This window comes from Phacochoerus africanus, chromosome 8 (assembly GCF_016906955.1).
Source record: "Phacochoerus africanus isolate WHEZ1 chromosome 8, ROS_Pafr_v1, whole genome shotgun sequence".
Lineage (NCBI taxonomy): Eukaryota > Metazoa > Chordata > Mammalia > Artiodactyla > Suidae > Phacochoerus > Phacochoerus africanus.
The window spans coordinates 107760145-107787810 of record NC_062551.1 but is presented as its reverse complement, the minus strand read 5'-3'; the positions used below and the strand labels follow the sequence as shown (position 1 = coordinate 107787810).

The window sequence follows — 27666 nt, the reverse complement described above, 5'->3', positions numbered from 1 at the left end:
TCGCTCAGTGGGTTAAGGATCCCGTGTTGCCACAAGCTGAGGTGTAGGTCACAGATGCAGCTCGGATCCAGTGTTGCCGTGGCTGTGGTACAGGCTGGAGGCTACAGCTCCAATTCAACCCCTAGCTTGGAAACTTTCATATGCGCTAAAAACGAAAAAGACAAGACTCACTGACAGCAGGTCAGGTGATGGAAGAGAGTCATGGATGCTTCCAGGAGCGTGCGGATCACAAACCTGGGGTAGTTCAGTCCAAGCAGACTTTGTCTGTGCGGAATGGAAGGGTTGCTGTGAATCTGTGCCCTCCCCGGCCGGGGGCGGAAAGAAGAGACCCGGAGGGGAGGAGAGATGGGGGATGGGACAGGCACCTGTGAAGCTGGGGCTGCGGGGGGGTGGGGCTGGAGGCCACCAAGAGGAGCCCTGGGGGGCTGGCTGCCTCACCCTCTGCCCCCCCACCTCACAGCCACCGGCACCCAGAGCATCTCGGTCTGAGTCATGGCCAAGAGCACATTCCTCAGTAAGGTCTGAGGGGCCAAGGGGAGCTTCAAAAGAGCCAGCAAACCTGGACTCCAGTTGTGCTTATGCCTCAGTTTGCTTGTTAATAAAGTGAGACTTGGGGCTAGGGAACCCTTCTGTTCTGAAATTCTCTGATTTCCGTAAGACAGCATAAAGAGCACCGTGCTTAGTCCTGCTTTAAGAACACAGAACCGAACCTGAGGCAAGAAAAAAAGGGAGAAATGAGGATTTGGTCAAGGTTACATGGGTCGGTGAGCACAGCTGGGAATAGCCCCCCAGGTCACCAGATTTCCAGTCTGCTGCTTCTACACAGGGGCTCCTCGAAGGAGTGATTCAGCGTCTTAATCCTGAGCCACGCAGCCTCCCGTGACTGCAGATGCAAATCTGTGCAACCTTTGCCGGTCATTAGGCCAAACAGGCTGAAATATACACAAAGGAAAACTAATCCCTATTTCTGGTTCTGCCCCAAGAATGTGGCTGTGAACTAATCTAACCTAATGAAGTGAAGGCTCACGTCTCTATGAAATTTGACCTTAGGTCTGTTTGATTCGGTCTCCTTCCAAGTTCACCTGTTAAGCATTTATGTAATATCTGCTGTGACCAAGGCACCTTTCTCAGCTCTGTTGGGAAAATACTAGGCTCAAGATTGGGCTCTCTGCCTGTCTGGACTCATGATCTGGGTGGGAGCCACACCCAGCACCTGTAACAGAGGTCAAATGGCAGTGTGGCACTTGACACACTGGAAGCACAAAGGAGAAGGTACTGAGAGGTTCACAACTCTGGAGAGCCCCCAGATGCTGCCCTTCCTCAGGCTCCCTTGAGGGGTGAGGGCTTGTTCAGGCGTCATTCCCAAAGCATAGCTTCTGTGAGGTCACCCTGGTTTGGGGGGCTTCTATTATGCAGCCCTCCTCTAAGTTCTTACCTTGAACCTAGGGGCCAGTCCAGACCCTCTGACTTCGTATGGGAAGTTTTTTTTCTTTGGAAATCTTTTCCTGACACTCTATTCTGCTTGAGACAAAGTTGAAGCTCTACCTTGGCAAGTACCAAGCTCCAGATGTAATACAAAAGGGAGCAGAAGATACTGCCTCCAGATTTTTTTTTCTTTTCTTTTCTTTTTTCTTTTTTTTTTTTTTTTGCCTTTTTGCTATTTCTTGGGCCGCTCCCGCGGCATATGGAGGTTCCCAGGCTAGGGGGTGAATCGGAGCTGCAGCTACCAGCCTACACCAGAGCCACAGCAATGCAGGATCCGAGCCGTGTCTGCAACCTACACCACAGCTCACGGCAGCGCCGGATCCTGAACCCACTGAGCAAGGGCAGGGACCGAACCCGCAACCTCATGGTTCTTAGTCGGATTCGTTAACCACTGAGCCACGACGGGAACTCCAGATTTTTTTTTTCTTACATGGTTTTGCCAGAGATCTCCCACTCCCACATTTCTATACCCATTCCCTGCCTCCAGTGAAATGATCTCCTCCTAGCTCCTTAACAATGTAGAGCTTAATGAGTTTTTCAGTTTTGGTTGGGGCCAAATCCACGGCGTATGGAAGTTCCCAGGCTAGGGCTCGAATTGGAGCTACGGCTGCCAGCCTACGCCATAACGACATAAACTCAGGATCCGAGCCGCATCTGTGACCGACACGGCAGCTCACAGCAACGCCAGATCCCCAGCGCACTGAGCAAGGCCAGGTATTGAACCTACATCCTAATGGATACTAGTTGGATTTGTTTCCGCTGCACCACAAAGGGCACTCCAAATTTTGGGTGTTTTTATCCAGAGATCACTAGAAAACAGAGATGAGATAGAGGTGGTATAATAACTAAAAACTAAGTTGTACAAAGGTAAATATAAAGTGTAAAAGAAAATAGTTACTGACTATGTGAAAGCAAGTCTCTCTAACAAAAGTTTATTTTCTCTTTCTAGTGGATTTTTGGGATTCTTTCTCATGTTCAGCACAGTGAAGCTAAAAAGCCTGATGGCCCCAGGGCAGTGTGCGGCCTGGATTTTCTGTGCTAAGGTAAGAAAGAGGGGAGGGATGGGAAAAATCCAACTCAGGGCCTTTGTGTCCAGTGTTCTCGGAGCCTATGGAATGTCAGGTTGGTCTTCACTGAATCACCTCTAGTTGCTGGTCCTGAGCCTGATCCTTTGCTCGTTCAGGTAACAATTTCTGAAGGCTTCTGCCTGTTTTGTCAGCATGGCATGTCAATTTTTATCACATTCCTGGAAGGTGACCTGAATAAACCCCTTAACTTCTCTGAGCCTCAATTTCACCATCTGAAAATGAAGGTTTTTGTAAAACAAACAAACAAACAAAACCCCTCCAAACTCTCCAGTTCAAAGAGACTAGATTCCTCTTTGCATGCCTGCACTTCTCCTCTTTCTTCCTGGGGGCTGTGAGGATATCTAGAGCTTCCGTGACTTTCCCAGAAGCTCTCAGCCTGTCAGAGACAATAGAAAAAGAAAAACAGACAAATGGCCACATTGGGGAACTTTGATGGACCCTTCAAAAAAGGGACTATTATAAAAACGCCCGGCATGTAACTGATTGACCACGGTTGAAGCATAAGATAGAGAGGTGGGAAAATAAAAAGGAGTGGAAAAGGCAGCTGTAGGTGCACAGTCTTAACTACAGCTGTAGGGACTAGCTTCCTTCTAGTGGAGCATTTCATCTCTAACGTCTATAAAGGAGTCAAGTTATAGGGCCCTGGGGCATTGTTTCTTAATTAATTTAATCTAATGAAGTAATCATTTAAACTTGGCCTTTAGCCATATTTATGTTTGTTGGTTGATTTTTTTTTTCTCCCATAAAGCAAAAACAAACACACTTTTATTTGAAAGTAAGATTTCACAGTGATGTTTTCATCTGCATGGTCTACTTTCTAAAAGCCTTAGTAATACTCATTCCAACAGAATATAAAGAGTGGCTGAGATACTAACTTAGAGCATGACAGAATGAGGAGGTTGTTAAATCATCTCCCTGAAAAGCAGCTAGAAAGCTGGAAAAAGACTGTCAATGATACACATTTCAGCTCTCTAAAAATTGATCAAAAGCACACAACAAACTAAGACACATTTGTTCATCCAAACTACTACATTTTGGGGTAGGAATAGCATGAGCTTGTAGAGCTCTTGCCTAGGGTTGCTCTCACTCCCTCCTCCTCATCTCTGTAAGTATGATATTTCAACCCAAGCAGGGCAGGCTGTGAAAACCGACAGGCTTGCGGCTGCTTTCAGAAGAGGCTTGCTCTGTTTGAAGTATGTTTGGGTGAAGTGGCCCTGTCAGTGCTAAATGAACAGGAAGAGCCAGTAGCTCCCTGGCTTTAGTTTTCCGTCCTCTTTGGGGCAAGCAATGGAGCAATGGTCTAGCTGGGGACTTAATAGTTCTGGGAGATGTAACAGCCATCAGGGACTTGCTAGCTTGCCTTGAATGCCAGGTTGACCTTAGTCTCTATGCATGAGCAGCAGCGATGGAGTGTGCCACACACCCACACATCTCTGGCCAATAGAGCCTGTGTGCACTCACAGAGGAGGTGTGAGAGAGCCAGCAGAACGAGAAGCCAGGGCGTACATGAAAACAGCCTGAAGTTTGAATATGTTCTGCAGCCCACACACAGACTCAGAAGCAGAAAGAAGCCTTTCTGTCTCAAAGTTAGTCTTTGCCAGAACACTAAGCTATGCAGATGTGGGGATGACCCCTAGGAAGGCATGCTTAAAAATAAAAGCAAGAAACAAAATTGAGTGAAGACCTGAGCACCCATATCTTACATGGGAGACATATTTCACAGACTTAGTCCAAGGAAATTACTAAACAAGCAAAACAACAGCAACAAAAATGCTCTGGGAAAAAGTCAGAATCCAGAGTTGCTATATTATCTAAAATGTTCAGTATTCAATGAAAAAAAGAGGGCATTCAGAGCAACAATAAAGCACCATCCATGCACAGGAAAGGAATTAGTCAATAGGAATTGTGTTTAGGTGTCTGTCCTCAGATGTAAGACTTAGCAGAAAAAGACTACAAAGCAGCTATTTCAATATGTTTGGACATATAAAGGAAACTATACTTAAAGAATTTTTTTTTTTAAAGACTCAATGAATGCAGAATCTCAGAGAGGTAGAAATGATTTTTAAATAAATAACCTAATGGAAATTCTAGAGTTGAAAAGTACAATAACTAAAATGAAATGAAAAATTCTTTAGAGGTATTCAACAACATATTTGAGATGGCAGAAGATAGAATAAGTGAGCTGGAAGGTAGAGCAAAAGAAATTATTCAATCTAAAGAACAAAGTTTTGTGGGTTTTTTTTTTTTTTTCATTAAATAAATATCAACAGAGGCCCAGAGGCCTGTGGGACAACATTATATGTATAATAAGAATTCCAGAAGAAGAAAGAAGTTTAGGTAAAAAAATTATGATTAGTGGATGACTTCTTGTCAAGTACATCAGAGCCCAGAACGTAGTAGAAAAGAAAAAAGGTCTCAAATCAATAACATAAACCTCCACCTTAAAAAACAAGAAAAAAGAGGATCAAAATAAACCCAAAGTGAGCAAAAGGAAGGCTATGATAAAGTTTAAGGTGGAAATTAATGAAATAGAAAACAGAAAAGCAATAGAGAAAATCAATTGTTGGTTCTTTGAAAAATCAACAAAATTGACCAACCTCTAGCCTAGACTGATGAAGAAAATAAGAAAGAAGCTATACAAATAATCAAAATTAGAAATGAAAGAAGGGACATAACTACTGATCCTATATATCATTGATTCTCTACAAAAGCATTGTATAGTTTTATGCCAGCAAATAGACAATTTAGATAAAGTGGACAAATTCCCCAAAGGAACAAATTAAGAAAATTGACTCAAGAATAAAGAGAAAATCTGAGTATATTCATAAAAGGTAAATAAATGTAAGTAATAATTTAAAAATCTTTTCATGAAGAAAAGCCCAGGCCCAGTTGGCTTTAGTGATGAATTCTATCACATATTTTAAAAAGAAATATTTTTTCGTTACAAATTGTTTTAGAAAATAGAGGAAGAGGGAATAACTCCCAATTTAGGTCTGTAAAGGGTGTTACCCTGATACTAAAGCCAGACAAAAAATTCTAAGACACGACAGACCAATGTTCCTCATGAACACAGATCTTTAACAAAATATTAGCAAACCAAATTGGGCAACATACAGGGAGGATTATACACTGTAATCAAGTGAGATTTATCCCAGGAATGCAAATATGTGAAGATTAATTTAATATAGCATATTAATCAAAAATACATGGTCACGTCAATAGGTACAGAAAAATTATTTGACAAAATCCAATGTCCATCCATGATAAAAACTCTCGACCAGTCACATGGTAGAGAGGCTGGGCTTTCAGGGGATTTAGGAAAGGAAAGAATATTTGGCTTTGATCACTATGCACTGAGCCCTTCTATTTTTTTTCACCCAGAAAGCAAGGAATCTGGAGTAGAAAATATATGAACATTGCTCAAAAATATTATGATTTGAATAAGCTTTGACAGTGTTAACTCTGTCTGATATTTAAGACTAAATGCTATGGCATTTATATTCAATTGTAGGATATAAGGATGATCTGCTAGGAACCATATCATTAATTATCAGTGCCTACGTAATAAAGCATTTGCCAGATTTAAAAAGGTTTTAATAGACTCAATCAGAATAAAGTATAAAAGCACTCTCAATCTGACCTAATTCCGTCTCTATCAGCAGAGATAGAGAAGATTACATAGAAATGCCTTAAGTGGTTAACTGGAATGTTTGTCCCTGTTTTGACGTAGAGTTTGTACAGGCACAGTTATGCTAATGGAACGGGATTTCCCTTCCCATTGCTCCTTAGCCTCGAATGCTGCTCACTCAGTCCGGGTGGAAGCTGGGGCAGCCTTCTGAGATGTGGTCTTCTGTGAGTCTTCTATCCTGGAGTGTGTGGATGGCTCGGCAGTAGAGCAAGGAGGCAAGGAACAAGGGGTAAAATATTGCACAATTAGAAAATTCTAGAACCCACCTGAGTCCTCAGCATTTCAAGATAAAAGCAAAAAGTATGAGATAATCTATGTGGAGACAGCTAAGGAGTCACAAGATGCCATGAGGACCCAGAGCATCGTGTAAAGTCCCTTAAACCCCAGCCAAGACTTAATTGTACCTTCGCCTGATTCTCGGCTCGGCCACTTTCTAGGGGTGTGCTTCATTTTCTCATCTGAAAACAAGTTTAATAATAATGTCTACCTTCCCAAGAGGGTTGAATAATGTAGGCAGCCATGGACTGGTGAGTGCCAGCCGTTGGCAGGCCCTCCTTGGCTCCACCGTCACTGGTTTAATTCTTCCACCAGATCAACCAGCGATTTCCTGAGTCAGGATTTTCCATTTGTATTCACTAGTTCTAGGTTGTGAATTGAGTTGGGAACTGCCTCCTCTAGACACTTCTCAGAATTCAGCTTGCAGGAGAACAGGCTCTCTCACAGGGCATTTAATCAGACATTGCCTAACAAAAGAAGCCATTGATGTACCATTCATAATGTTGTTAAACCTATGTAAAGAGTCATTGATTCGGAACAGTTGCTGTGCCTGTGGAAATGTGTGTTTGTTGGTCTCCATGGAGACCACCTTCTGGCTGTTCTGGGATCACTAGCCTTAATTATACACTGAGATTGCCAGGGAGCCTGCAAAGCTGTCTCCATAACAACACCTCCTTGTGTAGTAAGAGGACCGCAGTCCCGAACTGCGGTTCCTGTTTAGGAGTTTTTCTTGAAAGAGTGGAGAAGATTCTGCTGGTGAGTTTCAGTCTCCATTTGATTTATCTCTAAGAAGAATGTTTGAGTGGGTAGAAATTTTCTCTGAGTTCCAGTCACCTCTCTCTAAGGCTGTTTGGCCAGGTCTCAGAAGCATGGCAATGCCTCTCTTCTTCCAGCGACGTGTTGACTTTTCTCTTGACCTCTTGCCACGGTATTGAACCAAGAAGGAGACTTGGCTATGTGAGTTTACTAGATAAAAGTCACACCTGTTTTAAGTATAAGATGAACTTGTAAACGTGTCCTCAGAAGTTGCTGTGAGGGTTGGATATTGGGCATTTTCAAATATCTCCCATGACCCTGAGTGAAACTCTTGCAGTTTCTGGTGGAAATTTTAAAAAGAAGGAAAAAGAAGAAGCTTATTGTATGTTAGGATGGAATCACACAGATTTCATGATTTCTAAATAACATCATTTTTTCCTCCCCTAATTTTTTTTTAGATATTATTTCCAAGGAAGTTCCAGAGCTTGACGTGGAATCAAGCTTGAACTTCTAAGGCGGGGACAAGTAAATAAATCTTTCAGATTCTGGAGTCAGACTTAGATTTAGTTTCTGGTGTACACACACACACACACACACACACACACACACTAGCAGATGACAGACAAATTCTGGAGGTACAGCCATGATCCCCAACACATTTCACTCTCACTGTGTCAAGCCTATGCTGACAGAGATTGTTGGCTCTCCTCCATGTTCTGCCTCCTACTCCATGATTTTTCTTACTTCGTTTCCCCTAGTTTTATAGAGATATAATTGCCATATAACATTGTATTAAAGGTATATCATATAATGATTTGATATTTGTGTATATTGCAGAATGACCACCGCAATAAATTCAGTTGACATCCCCCACCTCCCATGTTTGCAAATAATACTGACTGCTTCAGGCATTAGCATATCATCCCTCTCTGTATCATGCTGGTTTTAGTATATGCAATGTTACTTCTTTTCCTTTATCATCATCATCTTCTTCTTATTCATCTGCATCATCTTCACCATCTGTTGGGTGTGGAGAGCCCGTTGCTGGCTTTCTGCACTTGCTGGATGGAAAAAGACCGTCAGAGAAGGGCTACTCCCTTCAGTTCACTATTTGCATTTCTTCCCATTTTCTCAGCGTCTTAAGATTTTTCACTCCTTCTTTCTGTCACATTTAAAAGCTCATTTAAACAGATAACTTGCTGGGCAGCAGTGTCGTACTCCTTTTATTTTCTTCCTCCAGCTGTTTTTCACCACCTTGATGTATTCTGGAGAATAAATGATTAAACCCAATGAAGCTGTGCTATAATGTAACTTTTATGTTGAAAGAGTGTGCTTACAAAATCTAATTAGGACTGTTTTCTAATTAAATCATTTTTCCTTTTCACAGTCAAAGCGGCTAAGGGCAATGGGAATAATTTTTCATGGAAAATTAAAACCCAGAGGCAGCAGCATAATTTCCTTTATAGGCTCTCTCTGGGCGACAAGAACTTGTCCATGTCTTTCCATGACATCACTGTGGAAGCGACAGGAACGTGAAATGGCAAGTTCAGGAGCCACTCTGTGTTTGCTGAGCTGTATGGAAACAGGCAGTGAGAAGCTAGTTATCTGGGAATTAGTCGTTTATAGACACGGTTTTCCCAGAGGACACATGGGAGGGGAAATACAGTTTGGGGTTGAAGGAAAAAAATTTAAATTCCGTTTCCAATTGTCAAAATAATTCTTAGGGAAGTGACTGATGCTAATGGACATTTTGCTATTTTGGATAAGGTTGTTGTTTTTCTTGTTTCCGATTACGAACTCCTCATTTTTCTCTGGGCTATTTTTAGTGCCATTGATCATGCAATGTTCTGTACTGCAAAAATATGATCACGATTCTGGGTTTCACAACTTTTGACCCGGATGAATTCGCTTTAGCTCATTTACTAAGGAAATACTCTGAATTTCTGTTAAAGTGTTCTGACTGCAAGGTTTAGGCGAATGCTGTTGGTATCCAAGATAATGTATAGCACCTAAATGCAAGTGATTTTTTGCAGCACAAAGGCCAGTTAATTGGGAAGGTTTACATGCTCTCCACCTGGCGGGGAGGGGGAAATGAAGTGATAGGTCCTTGGTTCCTTGTTAAGATAGCATTGAATAATTGAGGGCCAAGCCAGTGCTTAAATGCACTGATCCTATTTTCATATATTTGCGGGGTTTTCGCACTCAGGTCAGAAATAGAAGATGCAGTTCTGCATGTATCTTGCGATGTACCTCCCACTGCAGTAATGCTCTTGTCATGTACTACTCCTTTCTTTATATGTTTGAGTCCCCTTTTCCTTATGAAGGTCGTCTTCTTCTTCTTCTTCTTTTTTTTTTTTTTTTGTCTTTTTTGCTATTTCTTGGGCCACTCCCGCGGCATATGGAGGTTCCCAGGCTAGGGGTCCAATCGTAGCTGTAGCCACCGGCCTACGCCAGAGCCACAGCAACGCAGGATCCGAGCCGCGTCTGCAACCTACACCACAGCTCATGGCAACGCCAGATCGTTAACCCACTGAACAAGGGCAGGGATCGAACCCGCAACCTCATGGTTCCTAGTCGGATTCGTTAACCACTGCGCCACGACGGGAACTCCGTTATGAAGGTCTTCTATCCCACTCCCTAGCACTGAGGCCCCTAAGGTGTGTGCAGAGGGAAGGTAGTTAGCGGAGCACTTCACAGCCTGCACATGCCCAAACCAGAGGGCAGGCCATGGGCAAAACCAACTGCCTGTGTCATTAGAGAATGAGCTAATAAAATGAAACACACTGGGGAGATCTGAAGGAGCAGAATTTCATTATGGGGAAGCTAAGTTTTGGCACATAATAGAAAGGAGGTGTTCCTGCTGTGGCACAGTAGGTTAAGGATCCAGTATTGCCACAGCTGTGGCGTTAGGTCATAGCTGCTGCCTAGATTTGATCCCTGGTCCAGGAATTTCCATATACCTCGGGTGTGGCCAAAAAAGGGAAAAAAAAAAAAAAAAGAAATGGTATGTGTATTGGAAAGACTTAGTAGATATTTATGTGGTGCCGTTTTGTGAAAAGAGCTCATCTCTCCATTGGGCTTGGTGGCCTGCCCCCGACCCCCACCCCCAGGGGGGTCGGGGGGGCCCAGGTACCCCTCTCCCGTCTGGATCCCACTCACACTTGTTCTCCTGTTTTATCTCCAAAGTGGAGTTTGTATAGACAGCCATTTGCTCATTTGTTCCTCTTTAAAATGTCTCTCTACAAACTTGGGGTTGCTGAGGGGGAGATGGAGGATATGGGATGGACGGGGAGTTTAGGGTTAGTAGATGCAAACTATTGGATTTGGAGTGGATAGGCAATGAGGTGCTGCTGTATATAGCACAGGGAATTAGATTCAATTACTTGTGATAGAACATGATGGAAGATCACATGAGAAAAAATGTATACATGTATAACCAGGTCACTTTCCTGTGCAGCAGAAACTGACAGAATACTGTAAATCAACTACAATAAAAATTGCTTTAAAAAAAGAAAAAAAAATGTCTCTCTTACAAAAATTCGTCTAAACTTGCTTTTTCCCTCCTGACTCTACAGTGGCACTTTGATCCGACCCAGACAATCTTTAGATTAAGATTTCCTTTGTCTTTTTTGGCTGCCCCTCAGAATATGGAGTTCCCAGGCTAGGGATCAGATCTAAACCCCAGTTGCGACCTACGCCGGCAATGACTGATCCCTTAGCCCGCTGTGCCAGGCTGGGGATCAAACCTGTGTCCTGGTGCTGCAGAGACGCTGCTGATCCCATTGCGCCACAGCAGGAGCTCCAGGTTAAGATTTCTGATGTTTTATTTATCCATCAGTAGTCCTCATCTGATGGTAAGGCTAGACAGTTAAGTATAAGCAGGTTGTGCTTGTTTATGTGATTCTCAGATAGCCAGTCCGTTAGTCAAATATGCATCAACAAAGGTTTTTTTCAGTCAACAATGAATTGCCTGGTAGACTGCATTTGTTTTTTGGGGGGCAGGGTTGGTTGGTTTTTTTTTTGTTTTTTTTTTTTACTTTTTAGGGCTGCACTAGCAGCATATGGAAGTTCCCAGGATAGGGGTCCAATTGGAGCTACAGCTGCCGTCCTACACCACAGCCACAGCAACACAGGGTCTGAGCCAGGTCTGAGACCTACAGCACAGCTCACAGCAACCCCGGATGCTTAACCCACTGAGTGAGGCCAGGGGATCAAACCCCATCCTCATGGATACTAGTTGGATTCCTTTCTGCTGAGCCACAACGGGAACTCCCCAAATCCTAGCATTTAAGGGCACACAGAGAGAAGTCAAAAGCTCTGAATGGCGTGGCCTAACACTTGGCAGTTTGGAACAGGAGTGCTGATGTTGCTCTCGGTGGGATTTCTAAGGTGGGAACAAAAGGCCTGAAGTTAGGAGGACGTCTCTTACTCTCACTTGAAGGAAAAAACCAACCCAGTTCTCAGCCCAATGAATAATAGGGACCTCTTCCAATGAAGTGTCCCCGCCCTGGCGCCTACGTTACACCATGTGAACCACTCAGGTCTGATCAAGTCCCGACACATCTTCTGTGAAGCCTGTCATGGTTACTCTTATTTTCCTCAAGTGTGCTCAGGTGGTTGACTCTTCACTCTGAGAATTATATTATGCATGACCCAGTTGCCATACTCATGCCTCTTAGGAGGTTTTTCTTTTCCTTGAGAAAAATTTTTTTCTGGTTGCTCTGTGTGAAGATTTAGCAAATTTATTCAGCAGAAATTTGTAGAGTGACCTATCATATTCCAGGCAAGGAAGAGCTGTCAGCAGACAGTAGTGACAAATAACAGTATTTTGGAGCCAGAAAGCAAAATAAGAATCCCACTCTGCAGCACTGTAACCTTGGAAAAATTCCTTAGCTTCTGTATATATCGATTTTCTCATCTGTAAAATGGGAGTAGTTGTATAACTTTGCAGAAATATTGCAGGGATTGTGTGAAATGTGTGTCGAGCAGTTAATGTTCACGCTTATTAATTGAAAAGAATGAGCTTTTCCTTGGTGTGTGGAGAAACCATTGCCATTCTAATGTCAAGAAGAATTTAAAATTACCAGATTCAGTTAGCACCATAGGTTTTAAAGTTCGTACTTCACTTAGTATGAGAATCTCTAGGTCCATCCATTTTCCTGCAAATGGCATTATTTCCTTCTTTTTTATGGGTGAGTAATAATTCCATTGTAAAAATATACCACGTCTTCTTTATCTAGTCATCTGTCAGTGGATATTTAAGTTGCTTCCATGTCTTGGCTATTGCAAATAGTGCTGTTGTGAACATAGGGGTGCACATCTCTTCTGTAATTATAGTTTTGTTTCCAGAGCAGGATTGCTGGCTCAAATGGTAACTCTATTTTTAGTTTTTTTAAGGAACCTCCATATTGTTTTCCATAGTGGCTCTACCAGTTTACATTCCCACCAGTGTAGGAAGGTTCCCTTTTCTCCACACCATCTCTAGCAGCTGTTATTTGTAGACTTTTAAATGATGGCCATTCTGACCAGTGTGAGGTGGTACCTCATTGTAGTCTTGATTTGTGTTTCTCTAATAATTAGCCATGCCGAGCAAATTAGTCATGTACCTGTTGGCTATCTGCATGTCTTCTTTGGAAAAATGTCTCTTTAGGTCTTCTGCCCATTTTTTAAATTGGGTTTTGTTTTTGTTGTTGTTGTTGTTATGAAGTTGTATGAGCTGTTCCTATACTTTGGAAATCAAGTCTTTGTCAGTCACATCATTTTCTCTGCCCTCTTTAAATTTTGGGTACTTTTTCTCTTACTTTCTATGAACTAGATATTAATGTCACTGCTTTTCCTAATTACGTTCTATTATTTCTTCTTCTCTAAAATGTAGGAGTTTGTTAAAAGTCACCCGAGGTTTCTCTTGGTTTAGAATTTATCCTTCCCTCACATGACTCTCATCTCTTTTTGTTCCTCATCTGTATTGTCAGTCCCATTGTGCTTATTATAAATGCTGTGTTCTGATAGAAATCATGGCTCACTGTATATTTTAATGAGGTGATCCCAGATGCTATTAATAGCTATGTCTAGAGCTTAGCCCAATATTTATCATTAATGGAATTCCCATCGTGGCTCAGCGGTAAGGAACCTGACTAGTATCCATGAGGGTTCGGGTTCGATCCCTGGCCTTGCTCAGTGGGTTAAGGATCCAGCATTGCCATGATCTGTGGTGTAGGTCACAAACATAGCTCAGATCCTGCATTGCTGTGGCTGTGGTGTAGGCCGGCAGCTACAGCTCTGATTCGACTCCTAGCCTGCGAAATTCCATATGCCATGGGTGCAGCCCTAAAAAGACAAATAATAATAATAATAATAATTACACTGATCCTGGATTAAATCATAGGATTGCTGTTGAATAAATTAATTCAATGTTTTTAAAACCCCACACAGAGTTCTCAGCCATAGCTGTGGTTTCTGTCTAGTGGATTTGGAATAGTTTCCTTGGTCCTGGAAAAAAAGAAAGCCTGCTCTCAGAGTAAATGTTTTCATGAGGTTTCCTCTTTCACCTGAAAGAATAACAGTCACCTGGGTTAGCAACATTCATATATGAGTCTGTGGCACAGAGGGATTCCAGTACAGTCTGCCACGAGCTCCAGCTCTGCCTCTGTGAGAAAGCTGGATCCTGCCCTTGCCTGGAGATGCCACAGTACCACCTGGATGAAGTAGTTCTTGAGACAGTGCTGGAGCTGGCAGGTGTGGGGCAGAGCTCTGTATGTGCATGCATCTCACCTGGGGGTCTGTTCCGGGTAGATGTTGCTCGCGAAGCCTGGGGGTGGGGTGGGGGCTGGGATTCTGCATTTCCTACAAGCTCCCAGGTGGTGCTGATGGCAAGGGTAGAGAAACATCTGTTCTGTCTGCCCAGCACTTTCCCTACCTTCCTCCAGAGAAACGTTCCTTCCCCCTTTCCAACCATGGACTTCAAGGATGAGCTTCCATGTTCTCCCATGACTCTGTATCCCAGGCCACAGTCAGTTGGTTCAGGTGCCAATCAGAATCTTCCCTGACATTTTTGGTCTTGGAACCAGAGGGCCAGTCTCAGATCTTCTCTGCAGAGCCCCATGGAGGTAATTGATCGAAGAAATTCTCCCCATTCTCAGGTCTGGGTTCCAACTGTCCTTCATATATGAGAAGAGATTTAAAAATAATCTGGTGACCTTGGGGGTTATATCACCAGCTCTGATGATCCAGAGCATTTCCATAAAATGTTTCAGACACTAACCATATACAAGCTCTGTTGTGTGCCCCGAATGTACAAAGATGACCAGTTCTCACCCTGGTTCGGGAGACCCCCATTTCAGTAGAGTTTGGCTTGTACAATTATAAGTGATTACAGAAGCCCCTGGAAGAAGCTGCTGATCCCCTCGGATATGGGGATGGAGGCCAGGCTCAGGGAAAGTTTTCTAAAAGTGGATTTTCGAAAGGTGAGTTGGAATTGTTTGAGGCGGCCAGTGAAATGATTCCAGGCAGAGAGAACTTGCTGAGCAAAGGCAAAATGATGGCATGAAACAGTGTTTGAAAACTATAACCAGTTTACATGGGAGGTGCATGGCTGAAACTGGGGCAGTTACAGTAAAGGACCCTGTATACACGCTGCCATTGGTCACTTTTCCCTTAAGTTTTATGTATTTAAACAACAACAGCAGCATCAAAACAGTACCAAACAACAAAGCTACCTCTCTGATTCTCTCCCAAATACATGACTTTCTGGCAAGTTCCCACTGACAACCGTCTCTCTTTATTTTCCCTTAAACAAACAGGAAATTTGTCTCAGGATCGAAATGAATGTTTAAAAAACAAACCTGATCTGCTTTAAATACCAAAATCTGTTTAAATAGCACAGAGGTTGTGACATCCGTTGACAAAGCCAGGAAGTTCAAAGCCCCGCCGTTGACACAATGTATTGAGTTCTGCTGTTGTTGGCAGCCTGGACTGTGGCAGGTTCTGGTGTTTGTCATTCAGGTCTGCATGTGCTGCATAAGGGAGACATTCCTCAGACCACAGGGCTCTTTCTTCTTTGGGGAAACATTTGTACTTTTAAAAACGTTCTTTGAAAGCGAGAACAACAATTGGCAGAAATGGCTGCTACTTCCCGCTCTTGAATGGCAAGTCCCAAGAGTAACTTGGAGTCTTTCTCATGAGCACATTTTAGCCGTTTTAAAGGTTAAAAAATAATAATAATAATAATTAGGCTTTTACTGACATCCATTTCCAGAATTAGTTTTTTCTTTTTTGGCCACCCGGTGGCATGTGGAGTTCCCAGGCCAGGGATCAGATCTGAGCTGCAGTTGCAACCTAACCTGCAGCTTTGGCAGCGCCAGATCCTTAACCCACTGTGCTGGGCCAGGGATTGAGCCTACGTCCTCGATTCCAAGATGCTGCCAATCCCATTGGGCCACGGCAGGAACTCCATGTCCAGAATTTTTTCATCAACCTCAAACTCTATACCTAATAACACTGACTCCCAACATTCCCATTGTGGGTCAAGAGGGTTAAGAATCTATTATCTGTGAGGATGCAGCTTCAATTCCTGGCATCATTCAGTGGGTTAAGGATCTAGCGTTGCTGTGAGCTTTAGTGTAGGTCGAAGATGTGGCTTGGGTCTGGCATTTCTGTGGCTGTGGTGCAGGCCAGCGGCTACGGCTCCAATTCTACCCCTCCCTTGGAACTTCCATATGCCATGGGTGTGGCCCTAAAAAGAAAAAAAAAAGAAGTGGAGTGGACTGTTGGCACAAACAGATTTATCATTCATACTTTCCAGTGTTCTTGAGTAGCCTTGGTGGCCCATGGCATATGGAAATCTGTCACTTGGACAAGGCATGAATTTGAAGCTCGGTACATGGTGAGGTGGATGTGTGGGTGGATGTCACTTAGTGGGTAAGTCAGGTTGCCCACCTGCCCAGTGTCTGTCCCTCAGTGAAGCATTGTTGGTGCTACTTGTCCATTTTATACAGTGACTTGTGAAGTGGTAGAACTTTGGTGACTGTGTCATGCGTGCACACACACAGGGGTGGGGTTGAGGGTGGGGGTGGAGGGTGGGGGAAGTGTTTCCAAAAAGAGAGCTGACTGCTGGGGCCAGTGCTGGAAGAAAGCAGAGAAGCCTAAGGAAGTGAGGCCTCTTTTGGAAATAGGTTAAAAAGTGATTGATCTAACTTTGCAGTAGCTCTCCGGAACGTATAAGTCCACTGTAAATTCTCTACACAGGGAGTTCCCATTGTGGCTCAGTGGAAACGAACCTGACTAGTATCCACGAGGATGGGAGTTCAATCCCTGGTCTGGCCCAGTGAGGTTAAGGATCCAGCATTGCCATGAGCTGTGGTGTCAGTCACAGATGTAGCTTGGATCTAGCATTACTGTGGCTGTGGTGTAGACCGGCAGCTGCAGCTCTGATTAGACCCCTAGCCTGGAAACGTCCATAGGCTGCAGGTGCGGCCCTAAAAAGACGAATAAATAAATAAATAAATAAATTCCCTACAGAAATAAGACGAACTTCTTTGTGAAGTTTCACTGAGTGTCTCAGCCAGCGGCAAATTTGCTCGTTGAGAGAGAAAACTTCAGAGACGTTTGAAAGAGGAGCCCAGGAGAAAGCAGGGATCGCGCAGGCGTCTCCAGGAAGCAGCAGGTGGGAAGGCACCGGTCTGACTACCAACCCAACCTTATTTTTCAAGTTGGGGCTGGTTTGACATTTTTCAGAGGTGTTTGTCTTGGCAAAAGGTGCAGTAATTGGAATAAGCAGGCCCGCTGTCTATCTCAGGGCACACAAGATGTCTTCGAAGCCGAAGAAACCCGCAGAGGCACAGTGGCACAAGTCCTCGGCTGTGACTGTTATAGGGCATGGGGGAGGTGACGGCTCCCCGGATGAGCCTGAAAGTCATAGAAGAGAGGCCATCGGAGAAGCCAGTCAGAGAAGATACATGTGTATCAAATCATCCTGTTGTACACTTGAAATATATACAGTTATGTTTGTCAAGTATTCGCCAATAAAGTTGGAAAGAAAGAGGAGAGCTGGTCCAAAAGGGCAAAGGGTATGAGGACAATGGTGAAGGGTTAAAGAGGGCTTCAGAAATGTTGCGAGTTCCATTAACGCCAAGCTGTCATCACCAACCTCCATTAGCAGAGTGAAGGCCTTTGAGCAATTCCAAGAAAGAAATCTGTTGGCACCACCCCAGGAAATACCCAAGAAGTTGCAAAAGTAAAGAGGAATTAATGAGAATAATTTGGGTTCAGACCAGAAAAAGAAAGGGGGGAAACAAAATGCAAGAAATGGAGTTCCCATTGTAGCTCAGCGGTAATGAACCCGACTAGTATCCATGAGAATGCAGGTTCCATCCCTGGCCTCGCTCAGTGGGTTAAGGATCCTGCATTGCCATGATCTGTGGTGTAGGTCGCAGATGTGGCTTGGATCCCGCCTTGTGATCAGACCAGAGTGAAGACCACAGTAAGGGCTGTCTTTATCCTTTGTAGGAAAAGAGGCAGTGAAGCTGATGAATGAATTCATGTGGTTTGTATAACCTTGTCTCCCGGATCAGACAGTTGCTTTGCAAGATAATAGAATTTTAGGCCCACTTCATTTATGACTATAGATGCATAAGTCCTACGTAGGATGTCAAACAAGGAGAAAGGAGGTTGGGAAGAAGAGCTGCTTTTTAAGATAAAAGCCACCACTGAGTTTTCCCTTTGAGAAATCCGTTTCCTCTCATCCTTCGTGTTCAACTGTGCAATTGTCTCTTTGACCCTGCTCTCACTTCTTTTTTGTTCCCGAAGACACCACAGGTCTTTTTTTTGTTGTCAGGGTTTTTGCTGTGGAGCATCAATAAAGGGAAGCGAACAGAAAGTGACTTCAAATGAATAAATTGCTACAATGGTTCTGAGATCTCACAGAGTGTTCAGACCAAAGGCTCCTGGTTTATATTTCCAGACTTTTGTTTGTTTGTTTCTGAGATGGCAAATGAATGAAGATGAGATTCATTCCACATACTGAACATCTGCTTGCTGCCTTGTTCCGAGCTTGGGACCTAAAGAGGACTCCAAGGCAGGATATGACGTCCCCATGAGAGAAATGGCCATTGACATCTCCACGGGCATCCAGCCTGAGTGACCCATCCTGAGTCAGTTGCTTCTCTCTTCTCATGGCAAGGAAGCAAGTCCTTGGGGTGACCTTCCTGGTGGAAGCTGTTGTGCGTTCTGGAATGCAGAGTTCTGGAAAAAAACATCTTTCCTGAACAGACATTCCAAGCATTTCCAACATTGGGTCTTTGGTTCATAATCACTCTTTGTGCCAACTGTTTAGAGGCTGCTCAGGAGTCTGAGTCCTGTTCCTGCCATTCTCAAGAGACTTTTCTGTAATTTCTAGCTCCGAGAGATGGGGGGTAACCTCTTCCCTCTCCTTTGGCCTCTAGATTATTTCGCAAACAATTAATTAATGATTTCAGAGTTCCCGTTGTGGCTTGGCAGTAACAAACCCAACTAGGATCCATGAGGACGTGGGCTCGATCCCTGGCCCTGCTCAGTTGGTTGAGGATCCAGCATTGCCAAGAGCTGTGGTATAGGTCACCGATGAGGCTTGGATCTGGAGTTGCTGTGACTGTGGCACAGGCCAGCAGCTGTAGCTCCAATTCGATCCCTAGCCTGGAAACTTCCATATGCCGCGGGTGTAGCCCTGAAAAAGCAAAAAATAAAAAAATAAAATAAAAAATAAAAAATGATTTCATTGGTCCCTCCCTTAGGATACACCTGGTTTCCAGGACTTTATGTCATGAGCCAGCAAGACAGGGGCGTTTGACAGAACGAGAGATGGTGCTGTAGGCAAAGGCAGGTTGAGGGCTAGGTTTTTAGCTGTCGTATCTGGGAACAGGTGAATGAGTACTTCTGACCTTGGGGATGGTTTTTGTGCAGCTGAGACAAGATGGAAACAGGGCTTCTTGCTGTGCCCCTGCCCTGGAGAGATGACTGAGATGCTGGCTCTGTGACTCCTCTTTTGGAGAGTTCAGAAGTTAAATGTCTCTTCAAAGATTCTCACCTCAAAATAGGCTAGGACTTAGCATTTTCTGCTAAGTTCAGGAGGCTAGGAAGTGTGTGGGGAAAAAGATACAAAAGTGGGGAGATGTCTGATGTCTGGGATCTGAATTAGCGCCAACTGAGCTTGTGAAAAATGGCTTTAGAGAAGATTACCAAGCTCCTGCTGCTCTACTGACCTTTTGTTGACATTATTTCTGCAGGTGATCACAGCTGCTTTATCGATATTGCTGTTTGATACCATCCTGACCAGGGGCACCGTGGGATGGTAAGTCTTTTTTGCAAAGAGAGAGAAGAAGCAAATTAGTTGTTTGGATTTCCTTGGGATACTGATATCTGCTCTCAAAAGCTGAAGAAAGGTTGTGCGTTTGGGGTATATATTTTAGGGACATATGAATATACATTCAGAAGAATGCATATATCATGAATATTTTCACAAACTGAATATCCCATACCTACTACAGGCAGCACCCAGAGCAGAAAACAGAGCCTCACCAGGACACCTTTCAGCCACTCACCCACATAGCAGTAGCCACTACTGGTGAACCATCAATTATATGTGCATGTAACTGTAGCTATAACTGTAACTATGTTTGTGTTTTTCCCCTTTGATACTTCAGTTCATTTTCTCGTAAGCCAGCTCCACATCCTTCCTTGTTTAGAATGCCCTCAGCCATTTGCTCAAATACAGCACTGCCTCTCCTTCCTATATTTGAGCAGAGACTTGAAGGAAATTGGGTGGGTGAGCCCTGGGGACTTCGAGGAGAAGAGCAAGTGCAAAGGCCCTGAGGTGGGCGTATGTTTGGGCTGCTCAGGGAGCAGTGTGGCTGGAGCAGGTTGATAGAGGAGACTAGTAGGAGGTGACGCTGGAGAGAGAGTTGGTGGCTGGCCCTGCGGGGTCTTAAAGGCCATTGTGAGGGTGCGGCTTTATCCTGAGTGAAGAAGGGAAGCAAGCAGAGAATTTTGAGCAAAGCATTCCTCGATCTGCTGTGTGGAAGATAGGATTTTGCCCCTGAACTCCCCATACAGATCCCGCCCATCGGCGAGCTGACCACGTTCAGACTTCCACCTGCTCCGGCTTGCTAATATTCCAGCCGACTGATGTGATCATCACCAGGGGTTGTGGTCATCATCTTCAGGGAAGGCGAAGGCAAGGTGGGGAGAGACGGTGAGTTTAAAGTGTTTGGAGTTCCCGTTGTGGCGCAGTGGTTATCGAGTCCGACTAGGAACCATGAGGTTTCGGGTTTGATCCCTGCCCTTGTTCAGTGGGTTAGGGATCCGGCATTGCCATGAGCTGTGGTATAGGTCGAAGATGCAGCTCAGATCCCGCCTTGCTGTGGCTCTGGCCTAGGCTGGTGGCTACAGCTCTGATTAGACCCCTAGCCTGGGAACCTCCGTATGCTGTGGGAGTGGCCCTAGAAAAGGCAAAAAGACAAATAATAATAATTATAATAATAATAATAAACTGTCAAGGCTGCTGTCGCTCCCCTTATCTGTGGGTACGCTTTGTTTGAGGGTATATACTTAGGTATTTTAGGATTATATCGTAGTGCACGCTATTGGTGAGACATTCGGGACAGGACAGAAACGCATGGAGTGAAAAGTTAAGGTTGGCTGTCCTCTGTTTCCACACTCTCCACTTGCCAGAAGTCACACCAGTGTGGTTCAATGTTGAGAACAGTAGACTCTTGGTCTGTGTTGGCCTTGCCGAGTGAGGTGGGCTCCGTGGTCTGCAGAGGGAAACCACACCGAGTGGTGCTTGTCGAGCAAGATGAGCCTCTCAGCCACGCGAGAAGAGGTTAGTCCTTGCCAAGTCTTCACCTGTCCTGCAGGCTGCTGGCCTGGTGACACACAGTGTCCCTCCCCTGTGACCACGGCTCCTGCTGCCTGGCCTCAGCCACTCACGCAGCACATGATGGAGACTAGTTCATAGTTGCTGTTGCTACGTACTGGTCTCCTAACCTCTGTTTTCAAAACAAAGGCGTTCCCGTTGTGGCTCAGTGGGTTAAGAACCCGACCGGTGTCTGTGAAGATGCAGGTCTGAGCCCTGGCCTTGATCAGTGGATTAAGGATCTGGCATTGCTGTGGCTGTGGGGTAGGCTGGCAGCTTCAGTTCTGATTTGACCCTTAGCTCAGGAACTTCCATATGCTGCAGGTGTGGCCATAAAAAGGAAAAATAAATTAATTAATTAAAACCAAGCCTAGGGTCACTTAAAGATAATGCTTACTTCCATGCCAGTTTGGATATATTGTTTGGCAGGCCTTCCCTGCCAGCCCCCTGCCCCTGGAATGGCACTTCAGAATTGAAACACAGACAAGTTTTGGAATAGGTTTTTATAGGTTGTTACCAGCATGATGGGAAGAAAAGCATGTTATTGTCCATCTTTGCTCAAATAAGGCATAGTTGTAGAAAATCAGTATTTTTTCCTCATGCTTGGGATGAGGGTAATCCTAAGGGTTGACTCCCCCCAACCCCAATTTTTGCCTTTGTTTGCACAAGAGACCTGCAGAATTGTCACCTGTTTGCTCAAAAACTGCAGTGCTGTGTTGGTGGGGGCCAGCCCTGGTGCCCATGTGGCCAGGCTCCCCTCTCCCAGAATAGTATCCCGGTGCTGTCATAGCGCCCCCCCCCCCCAAAGGTGTAATTTTTAACATCAATCAGTATGAGGTTCTTGCAGAATAAACGAGAGGATAGGCCACGCTCTGGGCAGTACCATGCTGAAGAAGTCCAAGAGGTGACTTTGGGCCGGAAGGGCTTTGTTCAACATATATTTCCTGGGTCCTAATATGTGCCAGGAAAATCTCTTGGATACAAGTGAAAAGTCGTTGCTCCTAGAATGTCTATTGTTGGCTCATTTCCTTGCTAGATGGGCAGGTCCAAATCTAAACCATCCAGACTGACAGAAATGAATCTTTTTGCTTGAAGGGTTCAGTGAATGCGATTTTCAGCCTCTCTCAGGAGCACCTAATGAGGGCATTTCTTGCTCCAAGAAGAAAAATGGAAGAAAAAGAAAAATTGAGAAATATTCCTACACTCTCCTCTTTTCTTTCCTCCTCCCAGTTCCTCTGTTTCATCCAACCATTTATTGAGCAGCTACTATATTTCAAACATATTCATATTAGTATTATCGCATTGACTTTCACAACAACCCTCCAAGTTAGCCCCATTTTAAAGAGGAGGAAGCTGAAATTCAGAGACATTTAATTGATGGTCCCAAGATTTTAGAGCTACTTGGTAACTGGCCTAGGATTCATACACAGGTCTGTGTGTGTCCAAGATCCCATAAACTCCACACACTGCCTTAGAAATGTATGAGGAAACGCTGAGGACCTACCATCAGTGTAGATAATGTGTGAGTAGAATGTGTCATAGGGAGATGAAGACAAATTGGCCACATGTTTCTCTTCCCACTAGTCTGATCTTTTATAAAGAGAATCTAGTTGATTCAGCAGCAGTAGAAGGAGCCTTACCGGGGATACTACCATAGCTCTTTCTTATTCAGGGGCTGACAGTGAGCTAAGAATGTCCAGTGGAACATTTTTAGGGAAAAGATCTCATTGCCGCAGGTTTCTAATAGTATAAGCTATAATTCTATGAGTCAACTAAAAATATTTGAGTGACTGCTGTATGCAAAGCATAGGGAAGTCATTAAGAAGCATAAGACATTATCCAGGGCCTCAAGGAGTTTTCAGAATGAGAAATCATGATTTGTTCGATAGGATAGTAACTGTTTGCACAATGGAAGTGAAGATGAGGGGAGAGAGAGGCTGGGGTGAGCAGGAGGCCCTGGGAATTGGCTTGAAACTAGACCTTATGCAGAAGGGAGAGGCTTAGCTAGGCTGTGGGTGGAAGAGGATTTGGTCCCTCCGGCCCCAGGAAGGCAGGGAAGGATGGAGGAGCGGGAGATGCTAATGGTGAGACTTAATGATTTGGAACTGGAGCTGGGGATATGGGGCAGGTGCTAGTTCTCCTCCCTCCTTCTTCCGCTGCACCTGTCCTTCTGGGAAGGCAGGGCACAAATGGTGGGCAGGCTGACCTTCCAATCGCAACCATCAAGATATTTTGGTGCAGCCTTGAGACTCTCCCCAAATGTCTGTATCTTACCTTCATAGTGATCGTCTCAATTATTATTTTTATTTTTATTTTTTGCTTTTTAGTGGCACACCTGTGGCACATGGAAGTTCCCAGGCTAGGGGTCAAATTGGAGCTACAGCTGCCGGCCCACACCGCAGCCACAGCAATGCCAGATCAGAGCCACGTCTGTGACCTACGCCATAACTCATGGCAATGCTGGATCCTTAATCCACTGAGCGAGACCAGGGATTGAACCTGTATCCTCATGGATACTAGTTGGGTTCACTTCTGTGGAGCCACAATGGGAATGCATCGTGTTTTTTTGTTTTTTTTTTTAATGGCTGCTCCCTTGGCATATGGAAGTTCCTGGGCCAGGGATTGAGTCCAAGCCGTAGTTGTGGCAATACCAGATCCTTTAACCCACTGCACTGGGCCAGAGATCAAACTGGCACCTCTGTAGCGACCCAAGCCACTGCAGTCAGATTCCACTGTGCCATGGCAGGAACTCCTCAACTCAGTTCTTGACAGTATTTTTCTTTCTTACAAATAAACCTCATCAATAAGGCTGAAATTGTACATAATTTAGAGGAAACTAAAAACAAACAAAGAAGCAAACCCCAGGTGTTGACCTGAGTGTAGAAATAGGCATGAGATGCTCTCCAGCGTGGAGGATGTGACTGGTCTGAAGGTCACAGCAGCTGTCCGTGCGAGGCTGTGTCTCCAGGCTGTGCCACATCCTGTGAGCTTCATGGTATGCCCTGAACAAGATGGAAAGAAGGGCTGTGTGTACCCAAATCAAGGAAACAGCATGTGTGATTATTGCAAAAGGAACCTTGACTTTGGAATTTCCTGATTTTTGAGAACTTTTGAGTTTAAGGGTGGTGTGTTTTCAGCCTCAAAGAATTTTCCAACCGCAAAGTGAACCACCCGAAGAGGAGTGTCAGACTGTGTTTCAGATTTCCTGTCTTTTGCACAGAGCTGGTCTGCATTGTCCACATGCTGGGTGTGCTCAAGCTACAACTGGAGAACCAGCTCTCAGATCCTGGGCAGGGATCCGTGGCTGGTCTCTGTCCAGAGGGGGCTGAAACTGATCAGAAGTCACAAAAGGCAGGGCTGCAGGCCTGTTCTGTTTGGACCTACTGTGTTTGCCTGTAGTGTTATTGTTTCTTCTTTTTTGATTTTCAAATTTCAAATTAGTCAACATTGAGAACTCAGGTGATTTCCCCTTAAAAGTCCAGATTTCCAGATTCTTTGAAAATATGGGAGTTCCCATTTGTGGCTCAGTGGATTAAGAACCTGACTAGTATCTATGAAGATGTGGGTTTGATCCCTGGCCTTGCTCAGTGGGTTCAGGATATGGCGTTGCCACAAGCTGCAGCTTAGGTCACAGATGTGGCTTGGATCTGGCATGGCCTGGCTGTGGTGTAGGCTGGCTGCTAACAGCCCTGGTTCGACTGCTAGCCTGGGAACTTCCATATGCTGCAGGTGCAGCTCTATAAAGAAAAAAAGAAAAAATATGAAACAGCTGTTAAGCTGGGCCTGCACTTCCACATGGCAGAAGCTGCTGGGGTGGAAAAGGCTGCCCCTTCACGTGGGCATGGCTCGAGTCAGCACGGCTGCTGCCACTGCAGGCTGGCTGAGGCTGGGGGACCCTGTGTCAGCCAACATCCTTGCCTCCCTTTGCTTGTGTGTTCATTTACTGTACAAGAAATGCTTGCTGAGCTCTGAGGCTACAGGCACAGTCCAAGATCCCAGCAAGTTCGCCATCTAGGAGGGCACAAGTCATTGTCCACCTTCTTGGATGGGCAATAGCTTAGATGCGCAAAATAGCTCATCATCTAAAGTAGGGTTTTCACCTTCAGCACTGCTGATGTTTGGGGTCTGATAATTCTCTGTGGTGAGGGGCTGTCCTGTGCCTGGTAGGATTTTAAGCAGCAAACCTGAGCCTCACCTCACTAGATGCCTGTAGCCTCCTCTCAGTTGTAACAACCCAAAATGCCTCCAGACATGGTCCAGGCTCCCTTTGGGGGCAGAATCACCCCAGTTGGGAATTTACGGATCTAAAGGTTTGTGATGGTTAGTGGAGAAAATGCCATTTGAAATTTCATCAAGCTCTTAAGGAACTGGCTTATCTCCTCATTAGAAATTTGGATCAGCTCCAAGGTCAAATCCTCAGCAGCCCCTCCTACCCGTTCTGTGTACCAGCCATCAGCATGTACCACAGCGCATGACAGGTGCACTCTCCCCACCTACCTGCCTCTGGAGCTCCCCAGGAAGGGGCTGTTTCATTCACCTTCATGTCACTGCCTGGCACTAAATGCTTGCTGAATCAACGGGTGCCAGCCTTCTAAATCCTGTACCTGAGAAAAGTGATAAACCTAAGCCCCCAACATTGGTCAACTTGTAAAGCCTTTAATTAAATGCAACAGCTCTTGTCCAGCTAATTCTCTTGTTTTTAATGATCAAAGCCCAGGATTTGAATATCTGTTGCACGTCCAGTAATTTCAATATCCAGGTTAATAGTTATTCATTTTTTAATTAATTAAGGTGTATATCCAGATGAATTACCTCTATTCCAAAATTTCAGCAAAGAGGATTCAACACATGGAAAACAAACAAACAAAAATCCTAAACTGTGGGCAGTGTTCCTGTTGAGAAGAATTGGTTGTGAGGGCTTCCTCTTTGAATCCTCTTTAGAAGAGGAGAGTCACTCTTCTCTGTGGGATAGTTGAGGTACAGGGAGAGACAGGAATAACCAAAACATGACCTCTTTGTTTGTAGGATTTCGAGATCAGCTTTTCGCCTTTGTCCATCATTCACTGAGCCTGCCCTTGATCCTGGGGTACACGCATGAGCATCACTTGCGTTTGATCCTAGTCCAAGCCTCACTAACACTGAGAGCCTTTAGAAAATGATCTCAAATCATCTCTGAATAAAGATGTCTCTGCCTTTAACTTTTAGAGGACTGCTCAGACACTGCCCAAGTCTTTTTGTGGAAAGAGTGAATATAGGGGTGAGGAAAGAACTTCCGCCCAACACACCCTGAAATGCATTTACAACCACCTCGTCTTATCAGTTTTCCATTTGAATTAAAAATGGGAAACCTCCTCTTTGAAATGCTGAGAAGGACCTTCTCAATAACTATGCTCATTACCTTTCAGCACAGAGTAATTGATCAGATTTTGAAGTGTCACTCAAGTCCCCAAGGGAATGGTACATTAGTTTTGGTGAGGAAAAGAGAGAAAAACAAAAATAGTTTGGAATCTAGATGGGACAAGAGGGAGCAGGTATAAGAATTCCATCACTCACTGAGCAAATATTTATTGGGTGTTGAGTTAAGTGCTAGGCCGGGAAAAGGATACAGTTTCTGCTGTCCATCTGGTGGGTTCCATAGGAATTCATTGAGTCATCACAATAATAAATTGAGATGGGGCCTTTGGCTCTTGTTGAGAGAAAAGAGCAGGAGAGGTGCTGAAAATAACCCCCTGGAAGAGAAGCGAGCGATGACTATTTCTGGCTGGCTCCACTCTGCAATCTGATGTTTATGTCTTAGTTACGTGAAGTTTGTTCATTTCAGGAATGATGGGGATTACAAGATTTGCAAACAGTTCAGGAAAGCTCTGCCTTAAATAGTTGTAATGCTATTAAGATTCCTGCACCCCATGTCAGTGTCTCCCGCTGTTTAGAAAACAGCATCAAAGCTCACCTCCCTGACTCTCTTAAGAGTAAACGGAACCAGGTTTGTTTTCATGTCAGCATTCCCTAAGCCGCTTGGTGTTTCATTAAATCACTAAGCCAAAGGGATGAAAATGCAAGGTTATTATGGCTCAGCATTGTTCTAAGGCTGCGGGAGTGAGGGTGGCAAAGAGCCAGTTTATACCTTGTTCTTCTCCCTGGCTGATTAAGGAGGATTAATGGAGTGATCAAGCCCTCGGCTACACTGCAGAACTAAAACTCTTCCAAAGCCAACGTTTTGTACAGATCTTGTATCAGGTCACGATGACTGCGCTTGCCAGGGGTTTAAGAAGATGGTGTGTGCATTCCTTAAGGGATGTGCAAGGAAACAGCAGATTGGCTTAGAAGGGAAAGCTGGGTCTTCAGGGGGAGCCTGTGAACGAAACGAATGGCTTCCTCTTCCCAGTTCCCTCTTCATCCAAAGAGAAGAGTCCGTAGAACCCGCCAGCATCTGTGTCCCTGAGCTAGACCGGGGATAAGCACAGATGGGTCATGTTTCATAATGTGGT

The 27666-nt window shown here is 44.5% G+C and overlaps 1 protein-coding gene across 3 annotated transcripts in view; it reads left to right on the top strand.

Moving 5' to 3' along the window:
- Window positions 1–27666, top strand: part of TMEM241 (transmembrane protein 241) — a 102955-nt gene that overhangs the window by 64330 nt on the left and 10959 nt on the right. For 2 of the 3 annotated variants that reach the window (XR_007136667.1, XM_047793917.1), the window contains exons 13-14: window positions 2435–2528; window positions 19551–19615. Coding sequence is in view for 1 of the 3 variants with exons in the window: in XM_047793917.1 (XP_047649873.1) it covers window positions 2435–2528; window positions 19551–19615 (159 nt within the window). In the remaining 2 variants the exon portion in view is untranslated. Of the gene's footprint in view, window positions 1–2434; window positions 2529–19550; window positions 19616–20376; window positions 20516–27666 lie in introns of all 3 variants that reach the window. The other variant, XR_007136668.1, reaches the window with a different exon arrangement.